The 24,021-nt window shown below is 39.2% G+C and overlaps 1 protein-coding gene across 1 annotated transcript in view; it reads left to right on the top strand.

The window, feature by feature from the left end:
- Window positions 1-24,021, top strand: part of HORMAD2 (HORMA domain containing 2) — a 52,611-nt gene that overhangs the window by 8,921 nt on the left and 19,669 nt on the right. The window contains exons 5-9 of the mRNA XM_065904872.1: window positions 2,111-2,131; window positions 2,867-2,893; window positions 9,269-9,336; window positions 12,271-12,422; window positions 12,600-12,853. Coding sequence (XP_065760944.1) covers window positions 2,111-2,131; window positions 2,867-2,893; window positions 9,269-9,336; window positions 12,271-12,422; window positions 12,600-12,853 — 522 coding nt within the window. The remainder of the gene's footprint in view (window positions 1-2,110; window positions 2,132-2,866; window positions 2,894-9,268; window positions 9,337-12,270; window positions 12,423-12,599; window positions 12,854-24,021) is intronic.

Below are 24,021 nucleotides of genomic sequence, written 5' to 3'. Positions count from 1 at the left end.
ACACTGACCAGGAGGTTGAGGAATACAAAAATAAAACAGATATAAGATTGTGCACACAAAGAGCTTATAGACCAAGGCAGAAGATGAATGACATTCACATGCACAACTGATGATCAGCTAGTGAACGCTGGTGTAGCTGTACCTTTTGTTAAAATACTGAAGTACTCTATATTCAGTGCTAAATAAATGCTTCTCTGAGGCCCCACATGACTCCCACCATGTCCTCCCTCGCACCCCACCAGTCTCGGGGGAGGCTGGGATCTCCCCAGACTACTCCATAATCTAGCAACTAAAGGACTGACAGCTGGCTCAGGGGGAGCCTCCAGAAACCCAGCCTAAGGCTAAGTTGGCACCTTTTCTGATTGGTCTCTACCTGTGCCAGGTTGGGCTATTAAATTTTGAGTTTTTTCATATCAGTTTGATATTTTTATTTAAAAAATCATCTTTATCACAAGTATAAATAATCATTCATTAGAAAGTGATGCAATGCCAAAGGCAAGAGATTGATTATGTGCAAAGGAAGTATGGAAAAGGTGGGATTATAGCCAGTGAGAGGCATGAGGGACCTCTTGAGAAAATGACTCCTGAGATTTGAAGGCCCTTAGGATTTAGACGGGTTGAGAGGGGTAGGAGGCCATCACCAGTACACCAAACAGCACTCATTCATTCAGCAACATTTCTTGAGTGTCCATCATTGAGGGGCAGTGCAATGTAGTTAAGAGCTCAAGGTTTGGAAAAAGCCAGTCTGAAGTGAATGTTAGTTCTGCCACTTAATTCCTGTGTCTTGGCATGTAACCTACCACTTAGGGTTTCCTTATATTTGCAGTAATATTAGAACCTACCTCAGGGTTGTTTGAGAATTAAATGAGTTAATAATCCAAGGCAGCAGTTTTCAAATGTTAGCTTGCCTCAGAGTCACCTGGAGGGCCTGGTAAAACACACACTGCCAGGTTCCACCCCCAAATTTCTGGTGTGAGAATTTTCATTTCAGACAAGTTCCAAGTGATGCTGAGACTGCTGGCCTAGGGATCACACTTCCTAAGGCATCACTTTCACCACTGTTCACCAAGTTCAAGCCACACAAGGATTCTAGAACATGCTGAGTGCCTTTTACTGTTGTACATATTGTTACTTTTGCCTGCAAAAGTTTCTTCCCTACCCCACACTCTTTATCTGGCTAATTGCAATTTATCCTTCATGTCCCAACCTATTTACTTCCTCTGAGAGGCTTTCCTTGATGAGCCCCCGCCCTCTGCCACCCTTCTCCCTGCTGAGATTGTCCATCTGTGTAATGTTCACAACCCAACTGCTTCATAGCAATTAACACACTTGTGATGATGTACCTATCTGTGTGTGTTTTTCTTTGTCCTCTCCTGGTCTGCATGTTCCCTGAGATCAGGGGCCATTTCTACTTTTGAATGAATGAATGAGCTATTAATTAAATAATGTAAGCTAGAGTTTCACTGGGTAGTCTTAAAAAATCAGTTGTATGCAGTAACCAAAATGGCCACACAGCGTCACTAAAGTTTTAGTCCTTTGGGTGAAATAGGTGAATAGTTTGATACGAAGTTGTGGTCCTGAAAATTTTCTCTTCTGTATCATAGTGTTTAAAAGTTTGTGATAGACTTGATTCTGTCTCTGTATCTATGTATTCTGTTATTCTTTCAAACAGAGAGAATCTTATCTGTAATGTATATGTAGGGAGGACAGGGGTTTTGTAGAACTCGTATCAGACTTCAGATTTTTTACTCTAGTAGATTCCTTTCAAAGGGCAAAATGTTTTAGAGATGTTTATGGCATATTTAACTCTTATAATGAATTATTTTGTGTATCTTCTGACTCCCAAACTAGAATGTAACTTATAGAGAGTAAGTATAGGTTTTTTTTTTTTTTTTTTTCATCTTTCCCCTCCCCAGCAGAATCTTGGGTATATAATAGACACTTACTTGGATGAATGGATAATTAGTATCCATTTCTCTGACCTTCTGAATATTTTTTCTACCCAAATTTTTGGAACCTCTCTGAAGTCATAGTTTAACTAGACTTTATTGAAAAAAACAATAACACAGGTGCAAGTGTGTACTAACGATAGTTTTCTTTTCTCTTAAAGCTACACATGGCAGTACTTACAGTAAGTACACATTTAAAGACCAAGCCTTTGTCTCTGCTTCATTGTCTTTTGGCAAGTGAAAGTGTTAACAGTATACTCTCTCCCATCCTTCCTGAATTTCATTGTCTGTCCTATGACATGTTGGAATTAAAAAAAAAAAAAAAAACCTCTATCAAAACTTTTACTAAAATGTCACAGTCTATATATTTCTTTGGCATATTACAATAACTGAGGAAATATATAGAATATACTATCTGTTCCATCTACTGGCTATCAGGATTTTATTTTCTGAGTTACTTTACAGACTGAAAGTTCCTTGTTTTTGAAGTTTTGCAGACTTTTTTGGAGTTTAAAAAGTATGCTGGGTATAGCATGGTATATGTCATTAAGAACAGAAAGAAAATGAGGTGATACTAGTGCGAGTCTTAGATATATAAATTATTTTAAAACTTTAAAACCATAACCAATTATTTAGAATTTATTTGTAGCTCACAGTAATTATAAATACCTGGCTATCAGTTTCCTTATAGTCAGTGTTCATGGAATACTCTTAAAGACTCTCTATGTTCACAAAATTAGAGCTTATCCCACCTCTAGCTTGAAATATATATATCTCAAGGTATATATAATCTATGCATATATGTATTTCAGTACTCAATTAATATAGCATAAATTGAACTCTTCACATAGCAAATGTATTCTGTGAGGAGTAATCTCGTTTCAGAAATTAAATGCTGTTTATTTTTCCTTAAATAGCTTTACACAAATCCTAAGGAGCCTGAGGTAAGAACACATATAGAGATGGGCAGTATATGTATATTTAAATATGTTTACCTGAGTTGAGGCCATAGATTATGTCACTAGACTACCAAATGAGTAAAGTAACTCATAGTGAGCTCTTTCTGTGTGTTTTATTATAAATGTCACCAATTCTTTATTATGAGATTTAAAAAAACTACCTAGCAGTACTGGGAAAAAACATTGAGTGGAACTGAAGCCTATTTCCTAACATCTTAACAGTGAGAATCTGATTTATGAAGACCGCATTTCCTTTTCATTTTGACTGATGCTAAATCCTTTCTATTTGTGGTCTTTGGGGCATAAAAATGCTAAACTTTTTTTTTTTTTAATGGCTAACTAAATTCTCCCCCTTCTGACCTTCTCATAGATTTCCAAGCTTTACCTTTTTCCTTCTCTCTGTAAATTTCTTCCCTCTGCTTATTGAATCCTACTCATCCTCAGCGCCAACTTGTGTTTGAAACTTCCATGAGAGCCTCTTTGATTATTTTGTTCACCCTAAGTTCTTCTTTCTCTGAATTCCCTTTTCTAGCAGGACCTCACAATTCAACACTCTTGATTCCTATAGATTACTTTATCTTCCTAGCCAAACTGTGAATTCTTGAGGACAAGGGTCTCGTCTCCTTTCCACCCCCCAGAGTGACTGTCATCGTACTGGGTACATGGCGGTTACCTGTGCTGCTTTGAACAGCTGCGGAGGTCGCGGCACAGGGATGGAGGGAGACGCCCTTCTTGCTTGCTTCTCGTTCTGACCTCTGCTTTCCTCCCAGCTTTCTTTCCTCTTCCCCTTTCCTTGCGTTCAGTTTGCTTTCCCTAAGCCTTTGAGTTTAGCCTAAGTGATGACCTTCACAACCAAGCTGGGCATTTTTTTAGCCTTTACTATCTACTCCTTGGCAAGATTATAAATAGCTGTTTGAGCAAGGCCGAAAAAAGCTGGTGCATGCAGGTGGGTAACAGGTGGGTGACAATTCCTCAGTGCCCAAGCTACCTCTCTTTATCTCTATCTCTAGTTTAGTTTTCAGGGTTTTTTTTCCAGTACATTTGAAGAGAAGTTTCCCAAAGTAAGATCTCCAATAAATTGTTAATAAATTGGTCATTTCCTTCATTCAATAAATTACTATGTTTTCTTCTGCATGTGAAACTCCTAGTCTGAAATTTTTTGAAACTTTTTGAGGTAGTACGATGCTTACGAAATTGGGCTTATCTACGGAAAAATATTACAGAGTGGGAAGAAAACTGTTAAATGAAATTTGATGTAGGCAATATATATAATAAAGTTAGAAAGCAAAATCAGCTTATTATAGGCTCTGAGCCATCATTTATGACTCAGAAAAAATATTCTGAACTCTTACATATTGTTTCCTGTAGCAATGATCCCTAACCTATGTGTTCATGGAACACTTTTAATTACTAGCGAATTTGGTGGCATGTTTAAGAGTATTAAAAGACTTGAAAAGACTCCACACATCTCAGCAATAATTATGGTATAACTATGGCACAGCAATGCTCATAGCCTGAGAGTATCCATGGGTTACACTGTTTCATGATTGCTCTTTAGCGTCAAGTCACTGAGAGAACTATTTACCTCTTTGATCTCACTTTTTTATATACTCTCAAAACAACATTCTCACATAAACAGTCTTACCTAATATGGTACCATGTTTCTTAACTCATATTGGTAGAAGCATAGCCTCCCCTAAGCAAAATTGTACAAACAATAACAACATTAATATTTACCTGAAGCAAAAAAGCATGTTACATACACATGGACTAAAATTTGCAGTGCTCTTGTGAAGACACTGTTATGGTACACCAGGTTGAGAACCTCTGGCTTAAACAAGTGTGCTTATTCTGTCCAGAGACCAGCAAAGTTTGGGGCATTGCACAAAGCTCTGGTGCTTCTGCACCTGAGGTTTTGTTCTGGTTGCTCCATCTCGAGAAAGATGAACCGACAAAAGTAACTAAAGCAGTGGGGAGGGACAGTGCAGCTTTTCTGCAGATGCGTGCTCCAGATGGGTGGAGGGTATTAATAGGATGTGTAACCTAACACAGGATAGACCCATAAAGAATTACTATATTTGAATAAAAGATGCTTGTTCCTTGGAAGAAAAACTCTGACAAACCTAGACAGTATAAAAAGCAGAGACATCACTTTGTCAACAAAGGTCCGTATGGTCAAAGCTATGGTTTTTCCAGTAGTCATGTATGGATGTGAGAGTTGGACCATAAAGAAGATCGAGCACCAAAGAACTGATGCTTTAGATTGTGGTGTTGGAGAAGACTCTTGAGAGTCCCTTGGACTGCATGGAGATCCAACCAGTCAATCTTAAAGGAAATCAACCCTGAATGTTCATTAGAAGGACTGATGCTGAAGCTGAAGCTCCAATACTCTGGCCACCTGATGTGAAGAGCCGGCTTGTTGGAACAGACCCTGATGCTGGGAAAGATTGAGGGCAGGAGGAGAAGGGGGTGACAGAGGATGAGATGGTTGGATGGCATCACCACTTCAATGGACATAAATCTGAGCAAACTCCAGGAGATAGTGAAGGATAGGAAAGCATGGTGTGCTGCAGTCCATAGAGTTGCAAAGAGTCGGACACGACTGACACAACACCACAAATCTTACCGTCTCAACATCTGGTTTTCTTTGTGACTACTCGAGGTGGTCAACACCACTTTCAATAGATCATTTCAGGAACTGAACTAGAAATGGTTCCTGTTTCTAGCCACAATATACTTTTGGAGACTTTTTAAAAAATTCTGGAAGGTGAAATCCAATTGAATGTGAACTCTATTCTGGCTGAATATTTATTCATTCAGCAAGTATTAATTAGGTTCCGCTTATGTGTCTGACACATAGGAATTAATGGGATAGACAAGGTCCCTGCTGTCTGGAAGCTTACATTAGGCTTATGAAGGAGGATGAACAATAAACAAGTAAACAAAAGGTAGCAAGTTTCAGATACCTCATAAAGCTATGAAAATAAAAGAAGGTGGTATGCTGGAGAGTGCCCAGTGGGAATGGAGGAAGAAAAATTGGAGGACTGTGCCTGGAAGGTCTCCCTGAGGGGCCACTGTTTGAGCTGAGACTGAGTGGCCAGAAGCGCCGCCCTGTGCAGGCCTGTGAAAGGCAACAGCACGGGACTGGCATAACAGTACGGGAGCTAACACTGCGGGTGCCAGTGTCAGACCCCGCTGTGCTGCTCACTAGCTTCATCTGTAATGGTGTAGTGCCTGCTCCCAGTTTGGCTACGTAAGAATGAACAGATGTAGAACATTTAGGGAAGTGCCCAAGTATCATGACTACTATCATCAACTGGAGACAACATACCCCAGAGGGCAGTTATGTGAAGGCCTGAAGGCAGGAAGGCATCTTGTATGTTCATGGACAGAGAGGCTGCCCTGGGCCTGGAGCTGAGTGAGCGGGGTGGAAGGAAGAGGCAAGAGAGAAGGTCAGAGAGGTCGGCAGGGCACAGATGAGTCAGGCCAGGGGACCAAGGTAAACCGGATTTTATCCTGAGGGCAGTGGGAAATCATTAACAAAGGAGCAACAAGGTCTGATTTGCATTTTCCAAACTTTTTTTGGCCATAGAACAGAGAATGAATTTGGAGGAGGAGGAATAGTTTGGAAGCAAGCAGATCAGATGGAAAGAGCTGGTCTTGGCTTGGACGGGGTGAAGAGAACCAGATGGCCTGGGGATGCGCTTTGGAGACAGGCCTGAAAAGTCTTGCCAGTGGGTTGGAACATGGAGGGAGAATGAAAGGCTATATATGTTGCCGTTGCTCTGGTCCATGTGGATACATCCAGTATGATTAATAGAGACCATTGGTGAGCAGCTTAACGGCTCATCTTTATTAGGCAACACATTAATCTGAAAAGCAGGAGAATGTTTTATGAGGTGTTAAGAAGAGACCAGTGCCTGCTGTAAATACACCTTCTTTGATCAATCAGACACAGATTGAAGTTATTAAAGATGAGCATCTTCTGTAAAACAAATGGGCTTCCCTGGTGGCTCAGATGATAAAGAGTCTGCCTGCGATGCCGGAGACCTGGGTTCAATCCCTGGGTCAGGAAGATCCCCTGGAGAAGGGAATGGCTGCCCACTCCAGTATTCTTGCCTGGAGAATTCCATGGAGCTAGAGGAGCCTGGTGGGCTGCGGTCCCTGGGGTCGCAAAGAATCAGACACAACACACACAGTGTAAAACAATTACAAACACAACTCTTTCATCAGTCGCCCTACAGACCAAATAAAGTGTCAATTTTTTATCAACCACTACAAGATCTACTCTTGATACAATTAAAATAAAAGATGTTTTGGAACATCAAAAAGCTAGAGCTGGTTGGGAAACATGGGCGGGCAGGAAGAACAGGCATTGTTTATCTGACAGGGCAGCTACACCCTCATCCACGAAGAAGGGTGTTGTGTATCTAGCCTGTCTGGAGGAAGCCTGTTGCTGTAGGCGCCTCCAGTCTCATACATCTCTCCTGTTGGACTCACAAAGCAGCCTTCAGATTTTGGTTTGATTTCTCACGTAGATTGTTTTGCTAGAAAATTTTTTTCTCTTAAAATTAACTCCATTACAAACCAGTCTTTTAAGAATGTAACCAGCATGAGCCAGTATCCCCAGGACCGGCTCACTGTGATTAACGGGACACCAAATCTCAGATAAACACAGGTAACAAGAACGTTGTGATTTTTTCCTCATCAATCTAACATTCCCATGCCCACACTGTCAAGGAAAAAAACACTGAAACGATGAAGGAAGAGTGTGTCTTGTGTTCTGACTTAAACTCACACCCTTTGCCTGTCTGTCTTCAGCACCTTCTCCGACTCTGTGGATAGATTACTGCTGACTCTTTAACAACAGAGGGGTTGGGGTGTTGACCCCATGCAGTGGAAGTTCATGTATAATTTATGGTAGGTCCTCCATGTACACAGTTCCTCTATATCCTTGGTTCTGCATCCTCTGGATTCGACAATCACGTATCACATACAGCTATAGCATTTACTATTGGGGAAAAAAATCCATGTTTAAGTGGGCCTGCATGGTTCAAACCTGTGTTGTTCAAGAGTCAACTGTATGTGTATCTGGGTCAAATGTTAGCTTCAACTGCTAGGCGATCATTTTATTTTAAATGGACTACATCTCTCATGAGGAAATCTGTCCCTCTCTATTTCTAGCTTATTTATTTATGTTTGTCTCTATTTATAGCTAGCAGATAGCAGTGGTTTCTAGTTTTTAGTGCAAGATCACGAAAGTAAAAAAAAAAAGATCTGATACCACAGACTCTGGTTCTTTTTCGAATTTTTTTCTAGTTTACCTGCTGCCATTGTGGTCTTCCCTGAGTTACTTCCATCTTAATTACTCTCATGGTTCCCACTTCTCTGAACTCTTAAAATAGCTAAGGTGATCTTTAAAAAATGCAAATCACTCCCATGCTTAATACCACTCACCATTCACTTCCTGTTTACTTGGAATAAAGTCCAAGCCTCTTAGTTACAAGGCACCACAACTTCCTCTACAACCTCATCTCCTACACTCTCCCCTTTGCTCACTCATCATCAGCCACTTGGCCTCCTCTGTAATCCTGTAGGAGGCTTCCTTTCCTCCTTTAGAGCGTTAACCTTGCTGTTTCTTCTGCCTGGGGTGCCCCGCCTTCCCCCACATCTGCGCAGGACTGACCCTTGTCAAGGAGGCTCAGCTCAAACATCACCTCATTAGCGAGGGCTTCCTTGGCCCTTCCCAACCCAATCAGCACCTCTCCCTCCCCCCCGTCCTCCTCACAGGCTGTGCTCCATATTGTCCACAGCACTTATTACTACCTGAAATTATGTTATTTGTTTACTTATTTACTGGCCATTTCTCCCACCAGGCTGTATACTCCGGAAAAACAGGGACTTTTTCTGTCATGTTCACCACAGTGACTCCAATGCTTGGCCCAGAGTAGACATTCAATAAATATCTGTTCCATGAATGAATAGGTTTCTTAGCTGGTTCCACTGTTACTGACCAATGCCAGGTCAGATACTTGACTCTGGGCTTTAGTTTCTCCAGCTTTAAAGCAGTAACAATAAAAAAATAAATAAAGCAGTAACAATAGACTATGCCATCTAACTCACTCTTGACTCGGAGGAGAAAAACTGTTATCTTTTTATCTGGAGATATCACTCCTGAATAATGTCATGCTATGAAACAAACCGGTATGTAGGAGGTGTAGAAGGCACACAGTGAAGGTGTATGCTGTTACTAGATAAGAAGACACCTGTAACACCTGATAAGTAACGCCTGTTACTAGATAAGAAAATCAGAGATGTTCTGAAAGTGATTTCTTTCTTTCTTCCCTTTGATATTTCTAGAAAGTGACTGAGATATACCAGTTCAAATTCAAATACACAAAAGAAGGAGCCACTATGGATTTTGACAGGTAGAATCTAATTGTTTAATGAACATAAGAAATACATAGGATCGAGGTAAACATATGCCTCTTGAGGCCAGTTATAGGCCTTATACTTCCTTGTAACTTCCCCAATAATCTTACAAGAAACCTGCTATTATAAAAAGGGAATGTAATGTTTAAATTTCTGAAATCCATGGATGAAGGTGGTGGGAGAAGAGGCTTCCTTTGCTTCTTTTCCTCTTCTCCTTGTAGGTGATAACAGTAGGTCTAAAGGAAGTTAAGTTTAGTGGTTGAGAGCCCTAATTCTTAAGGCAGAAAGATCTAGCGTGGATCCCCAGCTCTGACTATTTCTGGTCATATAATTTTGGACAGAATATTCAGCCTCCCCAGATGTTAGCATTCTCATCCGCACAGTGGAATTAATAATATCTACTTCATATGGTTGCTGTGATTGCTAAATTATAATGCAGAGGTAGAGCTTTGCCCATCCCTGGCAGGTAAGAAGCACACAGTAAATGGTACCTAGTGGTCACAGTGGTGATGGTGGTGATCTTTATGGTGGCTGGTGGGTAGCATAGCAGTAGAAATTATATTGATGGGGTTGTGCACAAGGTGTTGATTGAAGAACTCTATGAGGCTTTATCTAACCACTAACCCGAAGCTTCTGAATTGCTTTGCCAAATAGCAATCCTTTCTACCCTCAGTACAGCCAGATGGGGACTGGGATAGGTGAAGCCCCTGCTCTATTTACCTATAGACACAAATATTCTCATCTGCTTACCCCCGTATGTCATACAAATATAACCATCTATATTGTATCCTTGTATGAAAAAAAATTGGAAAGCACTGCGTTTTCCTATCAAGTCTAAAATTTTAAGTTTTAGATATACTAATGGGTTAAATAGCAAGGACAAGGACAGTTGCTTCAGAAGGTCTTCAGTACGTATGGAAATGTTCTATTCCCCTCCCAGCTTTTGGATTCAGATAGAGCTGAGTATTCCTAATGAGATTGAATAGAAATGGGGCAGGTGGAGGATGGAGAAAAGTCCTGCGTGGTTGAGAGTTCCACCTCAGAGGCATGAGTCTCTCTGAAAGGAATGACTCTGAAGAGAAATGTGGCCTCATTCTCAATTTTCCATACGATGAGCTCTGTCTCATCATTTACTACAAGTTTTACAATTTCTCTCCAAGATTCATACCCTTATAATCCTCTCCCTTGTAAAATTTCCAGACAGCACTAGGATGTGAAGAGGAAGTAAGTTCTAGGAATAAGAATTAAGGTACTAAACATCATTAGCTAATATCTGTATAATACTTCACAGAGTATTCAGAACTTTTCATATATATTCTCTTACATAGAACAGCTGCCTTTTGCTCTCTAAAATTCAAATCTAAGTACCACTGACAACCAGATTAATCTCTTTTGTCGTGAAGGCACATATATCTAGAGGTGAGCAGTATAACAGAAATGGCCAAATCGTTCTGCTACTCAGGGGAAGAGAAGGTAATGCATACTAGACCAAGCTGGGCCTTTGTTCAGGTGACTGTTTATACAAAATTACCTTATCACCTCTTACATATTAAAGATGATTTTCCTTTTAAAAAACAGTACAAGGAAGTCTTGAATATGATTTTACATGAAATGATTCCATGACTACAATGTTTACTAAGGGGTCCCATGCCTTCATGGTTATACCCTTCCCTCTGGTTACTTATTTCAAACTGGCTGGATCCTGGCAGACAAAACTTTAAGTTGTTCGAAACTGAAAAAGGAGCAAATGTGTTTACTTAATAATGTTTGTTTTATGAATTCACACTACCTCTAGTAGTTCAGTTACTAAGGATTATTTTTCAGTATTGCGTACTTACTACGTGAAAGGCATTGTACAAATATATTGCAGTCACAGCCCTTCCTGGAAACTACTCAGATGTGAGACTAATCGGGGGAAAGTTTTTGGAGAGAAATAAAAAATGTTTAGAGGTGGAAGGTAATTTAGCCCAATTAGTTTGTTCACTCATTAATACAACAAATGTTTATTGAGTACTTACTGGGGTCGGGCACCAAACTTAGTACTGTGGAGATGAAAAACACAGCCATTCAGTCTAGAGGGGACATATAGTTATACATAGGGGTGAGGCATAGGGATGACCGGAGAAGACTTCCCTGAGGAGATGACACATGCATGTCAGGAAGACAAGTGGGAAAAACTCAGTATAAGCAGAGTGAACAGCATACACAAATGCATAGGAGTAAGAAGGAATCAGTTACACATGAAGGTGGAGGTGAGGGTGCGGCTGGTGAAAGGCCATTGTACACACACTGTTCTCGAATTTCATTGAAAAGTAATGGATACAATATAAGAAACTTAAGAGAGCGACATGAGTGGATTTTCCCATTAGGAATATATATTAGGAGTGGTGTGGAGAATGTTTTGCAGTGTGAACAAGAAGGAAAACAGGAAGAATAGTCAGTCATGGTGATAATCCATGCAAGAGTGAGAAGGGGATGCCTCTGAGAGATACCCAGATGGTACAAAGGCCAGAGATGATGACTGATTTAATTTGGAGAGGTATAGAAACATGTGTAAGCTTATCTCACAAAGGAGCTAACTGACCTAGTGTGTCTAAGTGACTTGACCTGAGTCATTCAGCTAGTTAGCAACAGAGCCAATATTAAATGTCAAGTCCATTGTTCTCAGTATTAAATTATGCGGTCATTTATAAATCAAATTTAAAAAAATCAGGTCACATTTAAAATGCCTTAAGGGAACTTGCTACTTAAGAACCCCTTTGCAAAAAGTACAATAACTCCTTTAATTTACATTCTAAAATAGTTTCAAGAGTGTCCTGCGTTTAGTTTATATTTATCTGCTCATACAGTAAAAATTTTTGTTCTTTTTGAAATAGATTTTCAATATTATATGTGATTGAAAAGTGTGCTGTTTTCTTATGTGATAACAGCAGTAACACGAGCTTCGAAAGTGTGACAAACAGCGAAGATATTAAGAGAGCAAGTGTCCTGCTGATCCGTAAACTGTACCTACTGATGCAGAACCTTGGACCCCTTCCTAACGATGTTATACTGACTATGACACTCCACTACTACAATGCAGGTAGGTGGAGACCTCTAGTCAAGTCCCCTCTTCAGTGCTGAAGTGGCATTTTGGATAAACAGAAGGATTTTGGCAAGCCTTTGAGAGAGAGGACTGTTGTTACACATGAAAGACTGGTCTGAGTTGTTCTCCTGAAACTCAGAGTTTACTTGGTTTTCTGCCCTTTCCATTTTGCAGTGACCCCAAATGATTACCAGCCCCCTGGTTTTAAAGAAGGAGTAAACTCACACTTCCTGCTGTTTGAAGGGGAGCCTGTAAACCTGCAAGTGGGAATGGTCTCCACTGGCTTTCATAGCATGAAAGTAAAAGTCACAACCGAAGCCGCCAGAGCGTCTGATCTGGAGAACAATCCCTTCCAGGAGAGCGACACGACCGAGATAGCCCATCAGGGCCTCGACTGCGATGAGGAGGAGGAGGAATGCAACAGTGACGTAAGGCAAAACCACAGTGCCCCCCTCCTGCTTCGGTTAAACCCGCTGACGTGTCTCAGCTCCCGCACAGCTCATCACAGTGTAACTGTCCAGTGGAGTGTGCTGGGTATAAAAACGAAAGCAAAACTAGCCCCTGACCTCGAGTCTTTATTCTAAAAAAGAAGAAATATATGTTGTTAAATGAAATTGTCCATGTCTAGGAGGAAAAAAATAGACTTTCTGTTGGGTTGACCAAAGATTTTGTTTGCATTTTTCCATAGCCCCTTATGCAAAACCCAAACGAACTTTCTGGCCAACCCAATAATATACTTCTTTTTACAAAAGGTACCCATGAATTTAGGAAATTTGGGATTTTCTTTAAAAGAGTATATTAAACATTTTAAAATATTCTGTTTATTCATACTCACTGGAAGTATAATTAAGTTCTTGATGACCAGGGTAGAAGTGTTATGGATAACCCTAAGTTAGAGTGCATCCATTTTTCACTGCTGTAGAATATTCTACCCTTGATAGACATTCTTTCTCTTTGTAATTGTTATAAACATTCATGTATACACCTTCTTGTACCCATATGCAAGAGTGTCTCTGAGGACTATTCCAAAGAGTCCTGGGGCTTGCACATTTTCAACTTTATTAGGTCGTGAACAACTGCTTTCCAAAATAGTTGTAGCAGTTTGTGCTCCAGCACCAGTGGGGGGGGGGCGGTGCTCACCATCCTTGACAACACTTAGTATTACCCATGTTTATGGTTTCTGCCTAACCACTGGATGTGAATGGTAATGCCGCATGATTTGATTTTGATTTGCATTTCCCTGGTTATTAGTGAGCTTAAGCATCTTTTCATGTGTATTGGCTGTTCTGGTTTTTTATGTATATAAAGTAACTATTCAAGTCTTTTATGCATTTTTCTATTGAGTTATTTATCTTTTCCTCATTGATTTAAAAAATATATCCTAAATAATAACTTGTTTTCATTATTTATGTTACAGTATTGTTTTTTTTTTAGGTTTGTGGCTTGTCTCTTCACTTTCTTTAAGATGCTTTTTGCTAAAGAGAAGTTTTTAATTTTATTCCTCATTGATTTAAAAAATATATCCTAAATAATAACTTGTTTCCATTATTTATGTTACAGTATTTTTTTTTTTATGTTTGTGGCTTGTCTCTTCACTTTCTTTAAGATGGTTTTTGCTAAAGAGAAGTTTTTAATTTTAATGTAGTCAAACTTTTCCTCTAACATGTGCTTTTGGATATTCTTAAGAAATCCTTCCTTATCTGAGGTCATTTATGATACTTTCCTTTCTTTTGTTATAAAAGTTTAAGGTTTTCCTTTTTACAGTTAAATTTTTATTCCACTTGGAGTTAATTTTTATTCGTGGGGTAAGGTAGACCAGACTCCTTTTATATTTTAAAATCCAAGTATAATACACATACAGAAAACAACATACATCATAATATGTATCTTGCACGCATGCTCAGTCATATCTGACTCTTTGCAACCCCATGGACTCTAGCCCACCAGGCTGCTCTGTCCATGGGACTCTCCAGGCAAAAACACTGGAGTGGGTTGCCATGCCCTCCTCCGGGGCATCTTCCCGACCCGGGGATCGAACCTGCATTTCTTTAAGTCTCCTGCGTTGGCAGACACATTCTTTGCCAGTAGTGCCACCAGGGAAGCCCATACATCATAATGATACAGCTCAAAAGTGTTCACAAACCGAACCCAAGGACTGGGACGGGAGGGAAGAGAGAGTGCCTCCCTCAGTACTGCTCCCTAGGTATCCTGCTTGCCCCACCCTATTCCAGCCCTACTGAATACACATGTGAAACCAGCACCCAGATCAAGAAGCACAGTAGTACCAGCGCTCTGAGAAAACTCAGTCCTGCTTTCCAGTCACTGTTCTATTCAACAGCAGCATCTCTATCCTGGCTTCTATTACAATAGATTCGTTTCTCTTGTGTTTTTATTTTATAGATGTGGAATCATGGAGTGTGAAACATTTTTTCTCTTCTTCAAGTATTCTGAACATGTTTTTTAGTAAAATATGCACATTTCTGGTAGGAGATTTGCTAGGAGTAGAATTGCTGGGTCACAGGATATGAGTACATTTAGCTTTAATAGATACTACAAAACAACTTCCAAAGTGCTTGTGTCAACTTACACTTCCATCAGCAGGTTTTGGTTGCTCCACATCCTCACCAACCATTGGCATTTTCCATCTTTTTAATTTTAGCCATTCTGGTGGGTGTGTAGTGGTATGTCACTGTGGTTTTAATTTGCAGTTTCCTGATGACTAAGGAAGATGAGCACCTTTTCATATGTTTCTTGGCCATGTTGGATGTCCTCTTTTGTGAAAATTTTTTAAGTCTTTTGTCATTTTTCTCTTGGGTTCTGTTGGGTTTGTCTTTCATTCTTATGAATTTGTAGGAGTTCTGAATATATATTCTACATAAATCCTTTGTCAGATACATGTATTGTGAATATCTCTTCAACTTTATGAGTTGCCTTTTTACTCTGTTAATGGTGTGTTGTGATGAATAGTATATTAATTTTAGCTTAGTTCAACTTATCAGTCCTTTCAGCTATCTTTCGCAGTTTTTATTTAAAAAATTTTTTCCACTCTAAAGTTTACAGAGATGTACTCTATATTTTCCCTCTAACAAGGAGAAATAGCTACAGAAACAGAGGTGAATTTTAAAATTAAAAGATGCCTCCATGAATAACATCACACCAAAAATATAAATAACTGACCTTTCTCTCTTCTGTCTTCAAGTATTTGTATTTTGGTATGATATTATTCATGGAAGTCTAATAATTTTAAAAATCATTTCTGCTTTTGTAGTTATTTCCCTATTTTTATATCTGGTATTTATTTGTGCCCCATTTGTTTTTCTTGGGTTATACTGGCCCAAGTCTGTAACTTTTTACTTCTCTCTTCAAAGTCATCTTTTGGTTGTGCTGATCTCTTCTATGGCTTTGTTTTTCTATTTTGCTCATGCTTTGCTTTCATCTTTGTCTTCTTCTATTTCTCTGGTTTGGTTTTGTCTCCCTATTCCAAACTGACCTCTCCATCAATACGTATACAAGTACCTCAAATTCAGCATTAAATGGAATTTCAATTTCTAACCAAACATGCTCTTCCTCCTTCCAGGTTCCTTATCTTTGTATTGCATTAAATCTTTACCAAACAGCCTGATCAAGAATGTGTTCAGCCCCTATTTTCTTCTCACTTCTCACATCCTTTTGGTTACCGTTTCTGTTTTGTATCTGAAATACTTCAGACCATAATTTGGTCATGGATCAGAAATGATGAAAAGAGACAAACTTGAAATTTAAACATTCTTAAATGATAAGAACTCTTAAAACCAAACTCCACTTGAAAAATAGGACACAGAACTCAAGAGACCAAGGAATTCCAGGACAAAACAGGTTTATGTAGCACTGTCTGAAAAATCCTATCCTAAATGTGTCCTTATCATTTCATCTACTTTGGCCACATCTTCAGGACAGGTCTTCCTTCCTTGTAGGGTGTTTTCAGCTTTAGGGCTTAGGTAGTAAGGAACACACCACAGTGACACCTGACAGTACTCTGTGAAGTGGGACCTGTTTTCTCTGTTGCGGTCAGCTGGATGGATAGCAACAGTCATGTATCCTAGAGAGAGACTCTTGGACAAGCTTCTTCTTTAAAGAACTCATATATATGGTGACAATAACCTATGAATATAGAATTTTTTAAAAATGTTATGCTAAGTTTAAATCCTGAGGGAAAATTACTTCTTTCTAATACAGGTTGTTAACCCAGGCTTCTTAAATGACTCTAGTAATTATTAACACACCCAGACAGCTATAAAAAGATGGCCAGCTAATGTACCATGTCGTAGAGACTGATGTTCTTAGTTTATTAAGCCATTAAAGCTTTGGGGGGGCTTCCCTGGTGACTCAGATGGTAAAGAATCTGCCTGCAATGCAGGAGACCTGGTTCAGTTCCTAGGAAGGGAATGGCAACTCACTCCAGTATTCTTGCGTGGAGAATCCCATGGACAAAGGAGCCTGGCGGTCTACAGTCCATGGGGTCGAAAAGAGTCAGACGTGACTGTGAAAAGAGTCAGACGTGACTGAGTGACTAACACTGGTGGCTCAGTGGTAAAGAATCCACCTGCCAATGCAGGATACACAGGCTTCATTCCTGGTCTGGGAAGATTCCACATGCTGTGGAGCAACTAAGCTTGCGTGCCGCAACTACTGAACCTGTGCCCTAGAGCCCAGCAGATACAACTACTGAGCCTGCATGCCGCAACTACTGAAGCCCACTCTGGAAGCTGTGCTCTGCAACAAGAGACGTCACCGCAATGAGAAGTCTGTGCACCGCAACTAGAGAGAAGCCCCCACTCGCCTCAACTTGAGAAAAGCCCCAGCAGCAATGAAGCCCCAGCACAGCCAAAAATAAATAATTTAAAAAAGAAAGCTTTTTGGGAATTTGTATTTTTATCAGTTTTTAAGGGGTCCACAGGCGATAATTTTCTAATTTTGTGAGCTCTTTATGAGTCTTTGTACCCTTAGAAAGGGTTCCTTTTTCTTCTTGATGAATTCCACAAAAGAATACATATAGCAATATATGGCTTACCTGAATGCATTTCTTTCCCTGTGTGAAGGCCATTTCTTACCTTTTGTGCTAACATTGGATTTAAGTATAAATGATTTGTTTTTGAGAAATTAGAGTGTAAAGTATATTAGTGCCAAAGTAAATGGTACCATTTAAGTGTGGACTAGAAAGATATTTTCTGAAATTCCTTAGAATTGCTATGTATTCTAGTCAGTGGATTAAAACAAGAGCCTTTTCACTCAAAACCCTATTTTCTCCCACTAAACTCTGAAGTTTTGAATTTTTGAGGTATAGGCTGGTGATTTTCATATCATTACATCTCATGAAGCATATATGCCATATATGCAATGTAGTATTGGCAAGAATATCTTAGATTCTTGGAAATGGAGTTGATTATTGAAAACGTTGGAGGAGGCTCATTATCTACAGAAAATATTCAGACTTCAAAACCACACATCATTCTCTTTATCACAGGGCTATAGTCCTTTTCACAAAGTTTCTTTTTGTCTAATAGGACATTTTTTTTCAACTAATTTTTCTGGTCTGCATTACAGAATATAATTGTTATCCACTGTTTACCACTGTTATCCACTGTTTACCATGAAAAGGAATGAAAGTTGGTTGACTTTCCCATCAGTCATAAAACTCATCTTTTTTTCATATATGAATCACTCTTTAACATATCAGATAATTATTTTCTTCCTGTTGTGAGTAGGAATAGCCACTCTGATGAGCTGTGTATGTATCACTTTTACATAAAGAAAAAAACAATATAATGTCATTGTTTAGTCTCTAAGTCATGTCTGACTCTTTTGAGACCCTGTGGACTGCCAGGCTCTTTTGTCCATGGGATTTCCTAGACAATAATAGTAGAGTGGGTTGCCATTTTTTTCTCTAGGGAATCTTCCCAACCCAGGGATTGAACTAGCTCCTGCATTGGCAGGTGAATTCTTTACCGCTGAGCCACCTAGGAAGTCCATATATAGATATAGGGGTGTGTGTGTGTGTGTGTACACAATAGCAGAAAGAAAAGCATAGTGAGTAATCTTAGGTAGTAACACTCTGGATTTTACTATTATTAAACCCTAGCCTAAAAGAAGCAAGTTTTGTTGCTGTTGTTGTTTTTAAAGGAGTAAGACTGAGAGTGTTGTTTGGTTTAAAAAAAGTGCCTATAATAACCTGAAGGAATACAACGTTATCATTATACTAAAACCAGTGTAATATTAGGTTAGGAGCAATCTTCTACTGTTTGGGAAAGTTTGTGAAGAGTTGGCATTAATTTTTCTTTGAATTAAAGTAAGCCGTCTGGGTCTAGGCTTTTCTTTGTGGGTAATTTTAAACTTATTAAATCAGTTTCTTCAGTTGGTATAGCTCTATTTAGATTTTCTATTGCTTCTTGAGCCAGTTTTGGTAGTTTGTGTCTTTCTAGGAATTTATTATTTCATTTATGTTATCTCTACGGACATACACAGCAAATGACAAGGGATTTATACAGTATCTCTTTATAATGCTTTCTTATATTTTTGTTAAGTCGGTAGTAATTTTTGCTATTCTAATTTGATGGCTTCCCTGGTGGGTCAGATGGTGAAGAATCTGCCTGCAATGCAGGAGACCTGGGTTCTATCCCTGGGTCAGGAAGGTCCCCTGGAGAGAGAAGAGGCTCCCCACTTCAGCATTCCCGCCTGGAGAATCTCATAATTTGAGTCTCCTCTCATTTTCTTGGCTATAGGTTTGTTGATACTGTTGATCTTTCACAGAAACAGTTTATGGATTCATCAATTTTCTCTATATTTGTTTTTGTATTCTCCATTTCGCAAATTTCCAATATAGTCTTTATCTCCTTTCTTCTGCTTGTTTTCAGGTTTAGTTTGCACTTTTCCAGTGTCTTAAGTTGGAAATTTAGTTTCTTTTAGGCATTTATACCTATAAATTTCCCTCTAAGCACTGCTTTAGCAATATTTTTGTTCTGTCGTATCTTCAGTGACTGAGCACAGCACAGCACATGGTTGCTTTACGATGTTGTGGAACAAAGTGAATTAGCTATATGTATATATATATATCCCCTCTCTTTTTTCCTTCCTCCCATCCTACCCACACTCCACCCATCTTGGTCCCCACAGAGGGCAGAACTGAGCTCCCGAGCTCTACAGACTAGCTGTCTGCTTACACACGGCAGTGCACACACGTCAATCCCAGTCTCCCAGTTCATCCCGCCTCTTCCCCTGCAGCCCAGGGCCACACATCTGTTCTCCACATCCGCATCTCTCTTCCTGCCCTGCACATAGGTTTATCTGTACCATTTTTCTAGATTCCACATATTCATTAATATATGATACTTGTTTTTCTCTTTCTGATTTCTACAGCAAGATCTTTTTTGACCCAAACCTAGAGTAATGAAAATAAAAACAAAAGTATACAAATAGAACCTAATTAAACTTAAAAGCTTTTGCACAGCAGAGAAAACCATAAACAAGACGAAAAGACAGTCTTCAGAATGGGAGAAAATATTTGCAAACGAAGCAAATGACAAGGGATTTATCTCCAAAATATACAAACAGCTCATGAAGCTCAGTATCAAAAAAACAAACAACCCAATCAAAAAATGGGTGTATCTTCTTTTTTATTCATCTCAAATAATCTTCTGACTTCTCTTTTGATTTCTTCTTTGACCTATTGGTTATTTAGGAGTATGTTGTTTAATTTTCACATATTTGTGAGTTTCCCAATTTTATTCTGTTCTTTATTTCTAATTTTATACCACTGTGGGCAGAGCTAAAACTATAAAACTTACAGGAGGAAACAAAATGTCCAACAAAAGGTTTTTAAGCAGTTCCCTAAAAACACTAACAATAAAAGGAAAAACACTGATATATTGAACTTTATCAAAATTTAAAACTTCTCTTCCAGAAAGATATTGCTGAGAAAATGAAAAGGTAAGCTAAAAACTGAGTGAAAATAGCCTTACTACATAAATCTGTCAAAGAACTTGTATTCAGAATATATGATTTTTATATATACAGATTTATTTATACAGATTATTTTCAACTCAAGAAGACCAACCCATTTTTTAAAAATGCCCAAGAATATGAACAGACAGTTTAGCAAAAAATATGTACCAATAGCCAAATAAGACATAAAAAGATACTTTATGCCATTAGTCATCTGGGAAATGCAAATTTAAAACCAAAATGTGATACTAGTCTACATTTACTAGAAGGACTAAAATTAAAATTGAGAATACCAAGTGTTGTCAAGGATGTAGATCTTTTGGAATTTTCATATCTTGCTCGTGGGTATGTTAAATGGTACAACTACTTTGGAGAACATTTTGTCAGTTTCCTATGAAGTTAAATATATGCTTACTATATGGTACAGCAATCTCACTCCTAGTTATCCAAGAGAAATGAAAACATATAATCACAAGAATAAAGTAAAGTTGCTCAGTCGTGTCCGACTCTGTGGCCCCACGGACTGTAGCCCACCAGGCTCCTCTGTTCATGAGATTTTCCAGGCAAGAGTACTGGAGTGGGTTGCCATTTCCTTCTCCAGGGGATCTTCCCAACCCAGGGATCGAACCCGGGTCTCCAGCACTGCAGACAGACGCTTTGCCGTCTGAGCCTCCAGGGAATCACAGGAATACTGGAACACAGATGTTCACAGCAGCTTTGTTCATAGTAGCTCCTAACTGGAAACCACCCAGATACCCAACAGCAGGCCAAGGGGTCAGCAAATTGTAGTGTCTCAGCACAAAGGATTAGTAGTAGCAATAATAAGAATAAAGAATAAACAACTGTGCAAAACCATGAATGAATTTTTAAGTCAGATAAGAGTACATACTATATGATTTCATTTGCATGAAATTCTAGAGGCAAAACTAATCTAAAATGAGAGGGAACAAACTGATGTTTCCCTAGGTGTGGGGGTTGGATGGGGATTTAGCGCAAAGCAGCATAAAGCAACTTTGAGGTGATGAAGTGTTCTCTACTTTGATTGTAGTGTGGTTACAAGGATATATACATGTATCAAGGCTCCCAGAAATGTATAATATACTTAAAATAGATGCAACGGTATATCTGTGCTGTCATTTCAGTCATGTCCAACTCCTTGTGACCCTATGGACTGTATCTCTCCAGGTTTCTCTGCCCATGGGATTCTCCAGGCAAAAATACTGGAGTGGGTTGCTATTTCCTTCTCCAGGGGATCAACAGTATATGTAATAGTATATAAAGTTTGCCTCATTACAGGTAAATTTTAAAAAGCAGTGATCCATGGTATTAATTATTAACATTAAAGTCCTATTGGTTACTGTTACAAATTGGAAACAACCTAAGTGTCCCTCAATGAAAGATTGGTTCAATAAGTTTTGGTAGACCAATTAAATGAGGTGCTATATAGCCATTAAGAACATAGTAGAGAAGTAAAGGGCTTCCCAGCTAGTGCTAGTGATGAAGAACCCACCTGCCAATGCAGGAGACATAAGAGATGCAGGTTCGATCCCTCAGTCAGGAAAATCTCCTGGAGGAGGGCATGGCAACCCACTCTAGTATTCTTGCCTAGAGAATCCCATTGACTGAGCAGCTTAGTAGGTTATGATCCATAGGGTCACAAAAAGTCAGACAACAACTGAAGCGACTTAGCACAAATGCAGAGAAGTAAAATTATTGATCTGGAAAAAGTATTTGTACCTTTTTTCATAAGTGAAGGTCAGATAAAACAAGCCACCTAATACTTTCCCAACATGTAATATAACTTGGGTTATGCCAATAATTTTCAGTAGATTCTTTCATCTATATAATTCTATAAAGAGCTGAGTTATGCAGTAAGTCATGATTGCTTTTCCTTTCTTGTGTAAATTTTTGCTTTTCCTGCAGTTAATAATTGTTCATTTGCTTAGCTTTTTCTCTACTTATTCCTAATTCAATTCCAAACTTTCTGCAGATTATCTAGACCTGCACTGTCCAAAATGGTAGCCGCTCACCACATGTGGCTATTGAAATTTTAATTAAATAAGTTTAGCTGCTCACACACTTCCAGTGCTCTGGCTAGTGACTACTGTGTTGGGCAGTACAAATGCAGAACATTTCCATCGTCACAGAAAGATCTGCGGGCAGTGCTGCTTAAGACCCCTCTCAGATACTCAGATGCAATAACTTCGTCCTCACGGAGAAAGTTTTCCTGGAGCTTTTCACCTTTGACCAAATCTGCATGACTGCTCTGCCTGGTGCCTGCCTCTCCTGCTGAAATCTCCCACAGCTTCTGGGGAATTCTCTGCCTCTCCTGTGTTAGACCTTTTGTTCCCTGATTCGGTTTTCTCCCTCGTTTCTGTGGAGCCTGTCCTTTAATAACTTCCTTAGAGAGGGGTGATGGGTGATAAGGTTTTGAGATCCTTCAAGCTCTAAAAATATTATTTTACTGTTATATGTGTTTGTCCAGAAATAAAGATTTAGGAGGACAATTATTTTTCATGAGAATTCTGAGGCATTGTTCCTCAAAATATAGTTTCTGGTGTTTCTGTTAAGAATTTCCAAGTCATTCTGATTTTGAGCTTTTGTCTATTTTTTTTTTCCTGTCTGAAAGCTGCTTCCTCAGATTTCTGAAATTTTATTAATTATTTTAATTAATTATTTATGTTTGTCACTCTGGTCAATTTGAGTCTGGTAACTTGGGTGCTCCTTCGGTTCTGGAAAATTCCCTTGAATTATTTCCTTGATGAAAATTATGTCGGCTCAAAACTCTCTACTCTTTCTTTCTGGATCTCCTAGTATGGTATTTAGATAGCAGACCTCCTGTATACAGTTAACTTATTTTAAAAAATCTTTTCTCTACCATTTTCCGTATCCTTGTGCTTTCATTTTGTGCTCTCAGGGATAACTCTTAACATGTTAACATGATCCTGTTCTTCTGTTGAGTCTTTATTTGTGCTATTGTGTTTCTGTTTCCAAGAGCCTTTTGTTGTTGTTCTCTGGGTGTTCCTTTTTACAGTTACAGCATCCTGCTCTTGTTCATGCTCACAGAATGGTCTCTTATCTCAGAGGATATTGATACTCTAGATACATTTCTTCCCTCTGTATGTCTTTGTTTTTTCTATTTGTTTGCTGTTTCCTCCTCCACCCTCATTCACCTTCCCGACCTCTCTCTCCTCAGAGGTCAAAGACGGCTGGCGGTCCTTGGTTGGCTGCTCATACATAAAAGTACAAGGACTAGAAAGCTCTGAGCTCTTGGGCCTTCATTGTAGAGTGACACGATCAGGCCTCTGGGGGAATGCTCAACATCTGTATTTTTAAATGCTTCCTCTTGGTCACTTTGCCCAATCTCTGTTGGTCACCAGTGTTTTGGGGGCCAAACAGAGATAGAGGGCTGAGGCTCTACATTCAGTGTGCACACTTTCACGTAATCCCCCTGTTTCCGGCACCACAACTCTGCCTCAGCTGTGATGTAGATCTCACCACCTTCTACCACCTTCTCCAGGGAAGTTCCAGCTTTACCCCTGGGTGGGCAACTGTTTGGTTTTGCAAAGTTGAAGAAGGGGTCTGAGGATTCCAACTGCTTCATAAATGTCTTTTACTA

Source organism: Muntiacus reevesi, chromosome 13 (genome assembly GCF_963930625.1).
Source record: "Muntiacus reevesi chromosome 13, mMunRee1.1, whole genome shotgun sequence".
Taxonomy (NCBI): domain Eukaryota; kingdom Metazoa; phylum Chordata; class Mammalia; order Artiodactyla; family Cervidae; genus Muntiacus; species Muntiacus reevesi.
Note: the sequence above shows the minus strand (reverse complement) of the source record. Positions and strands in the feature narration are given on the sequence as shown.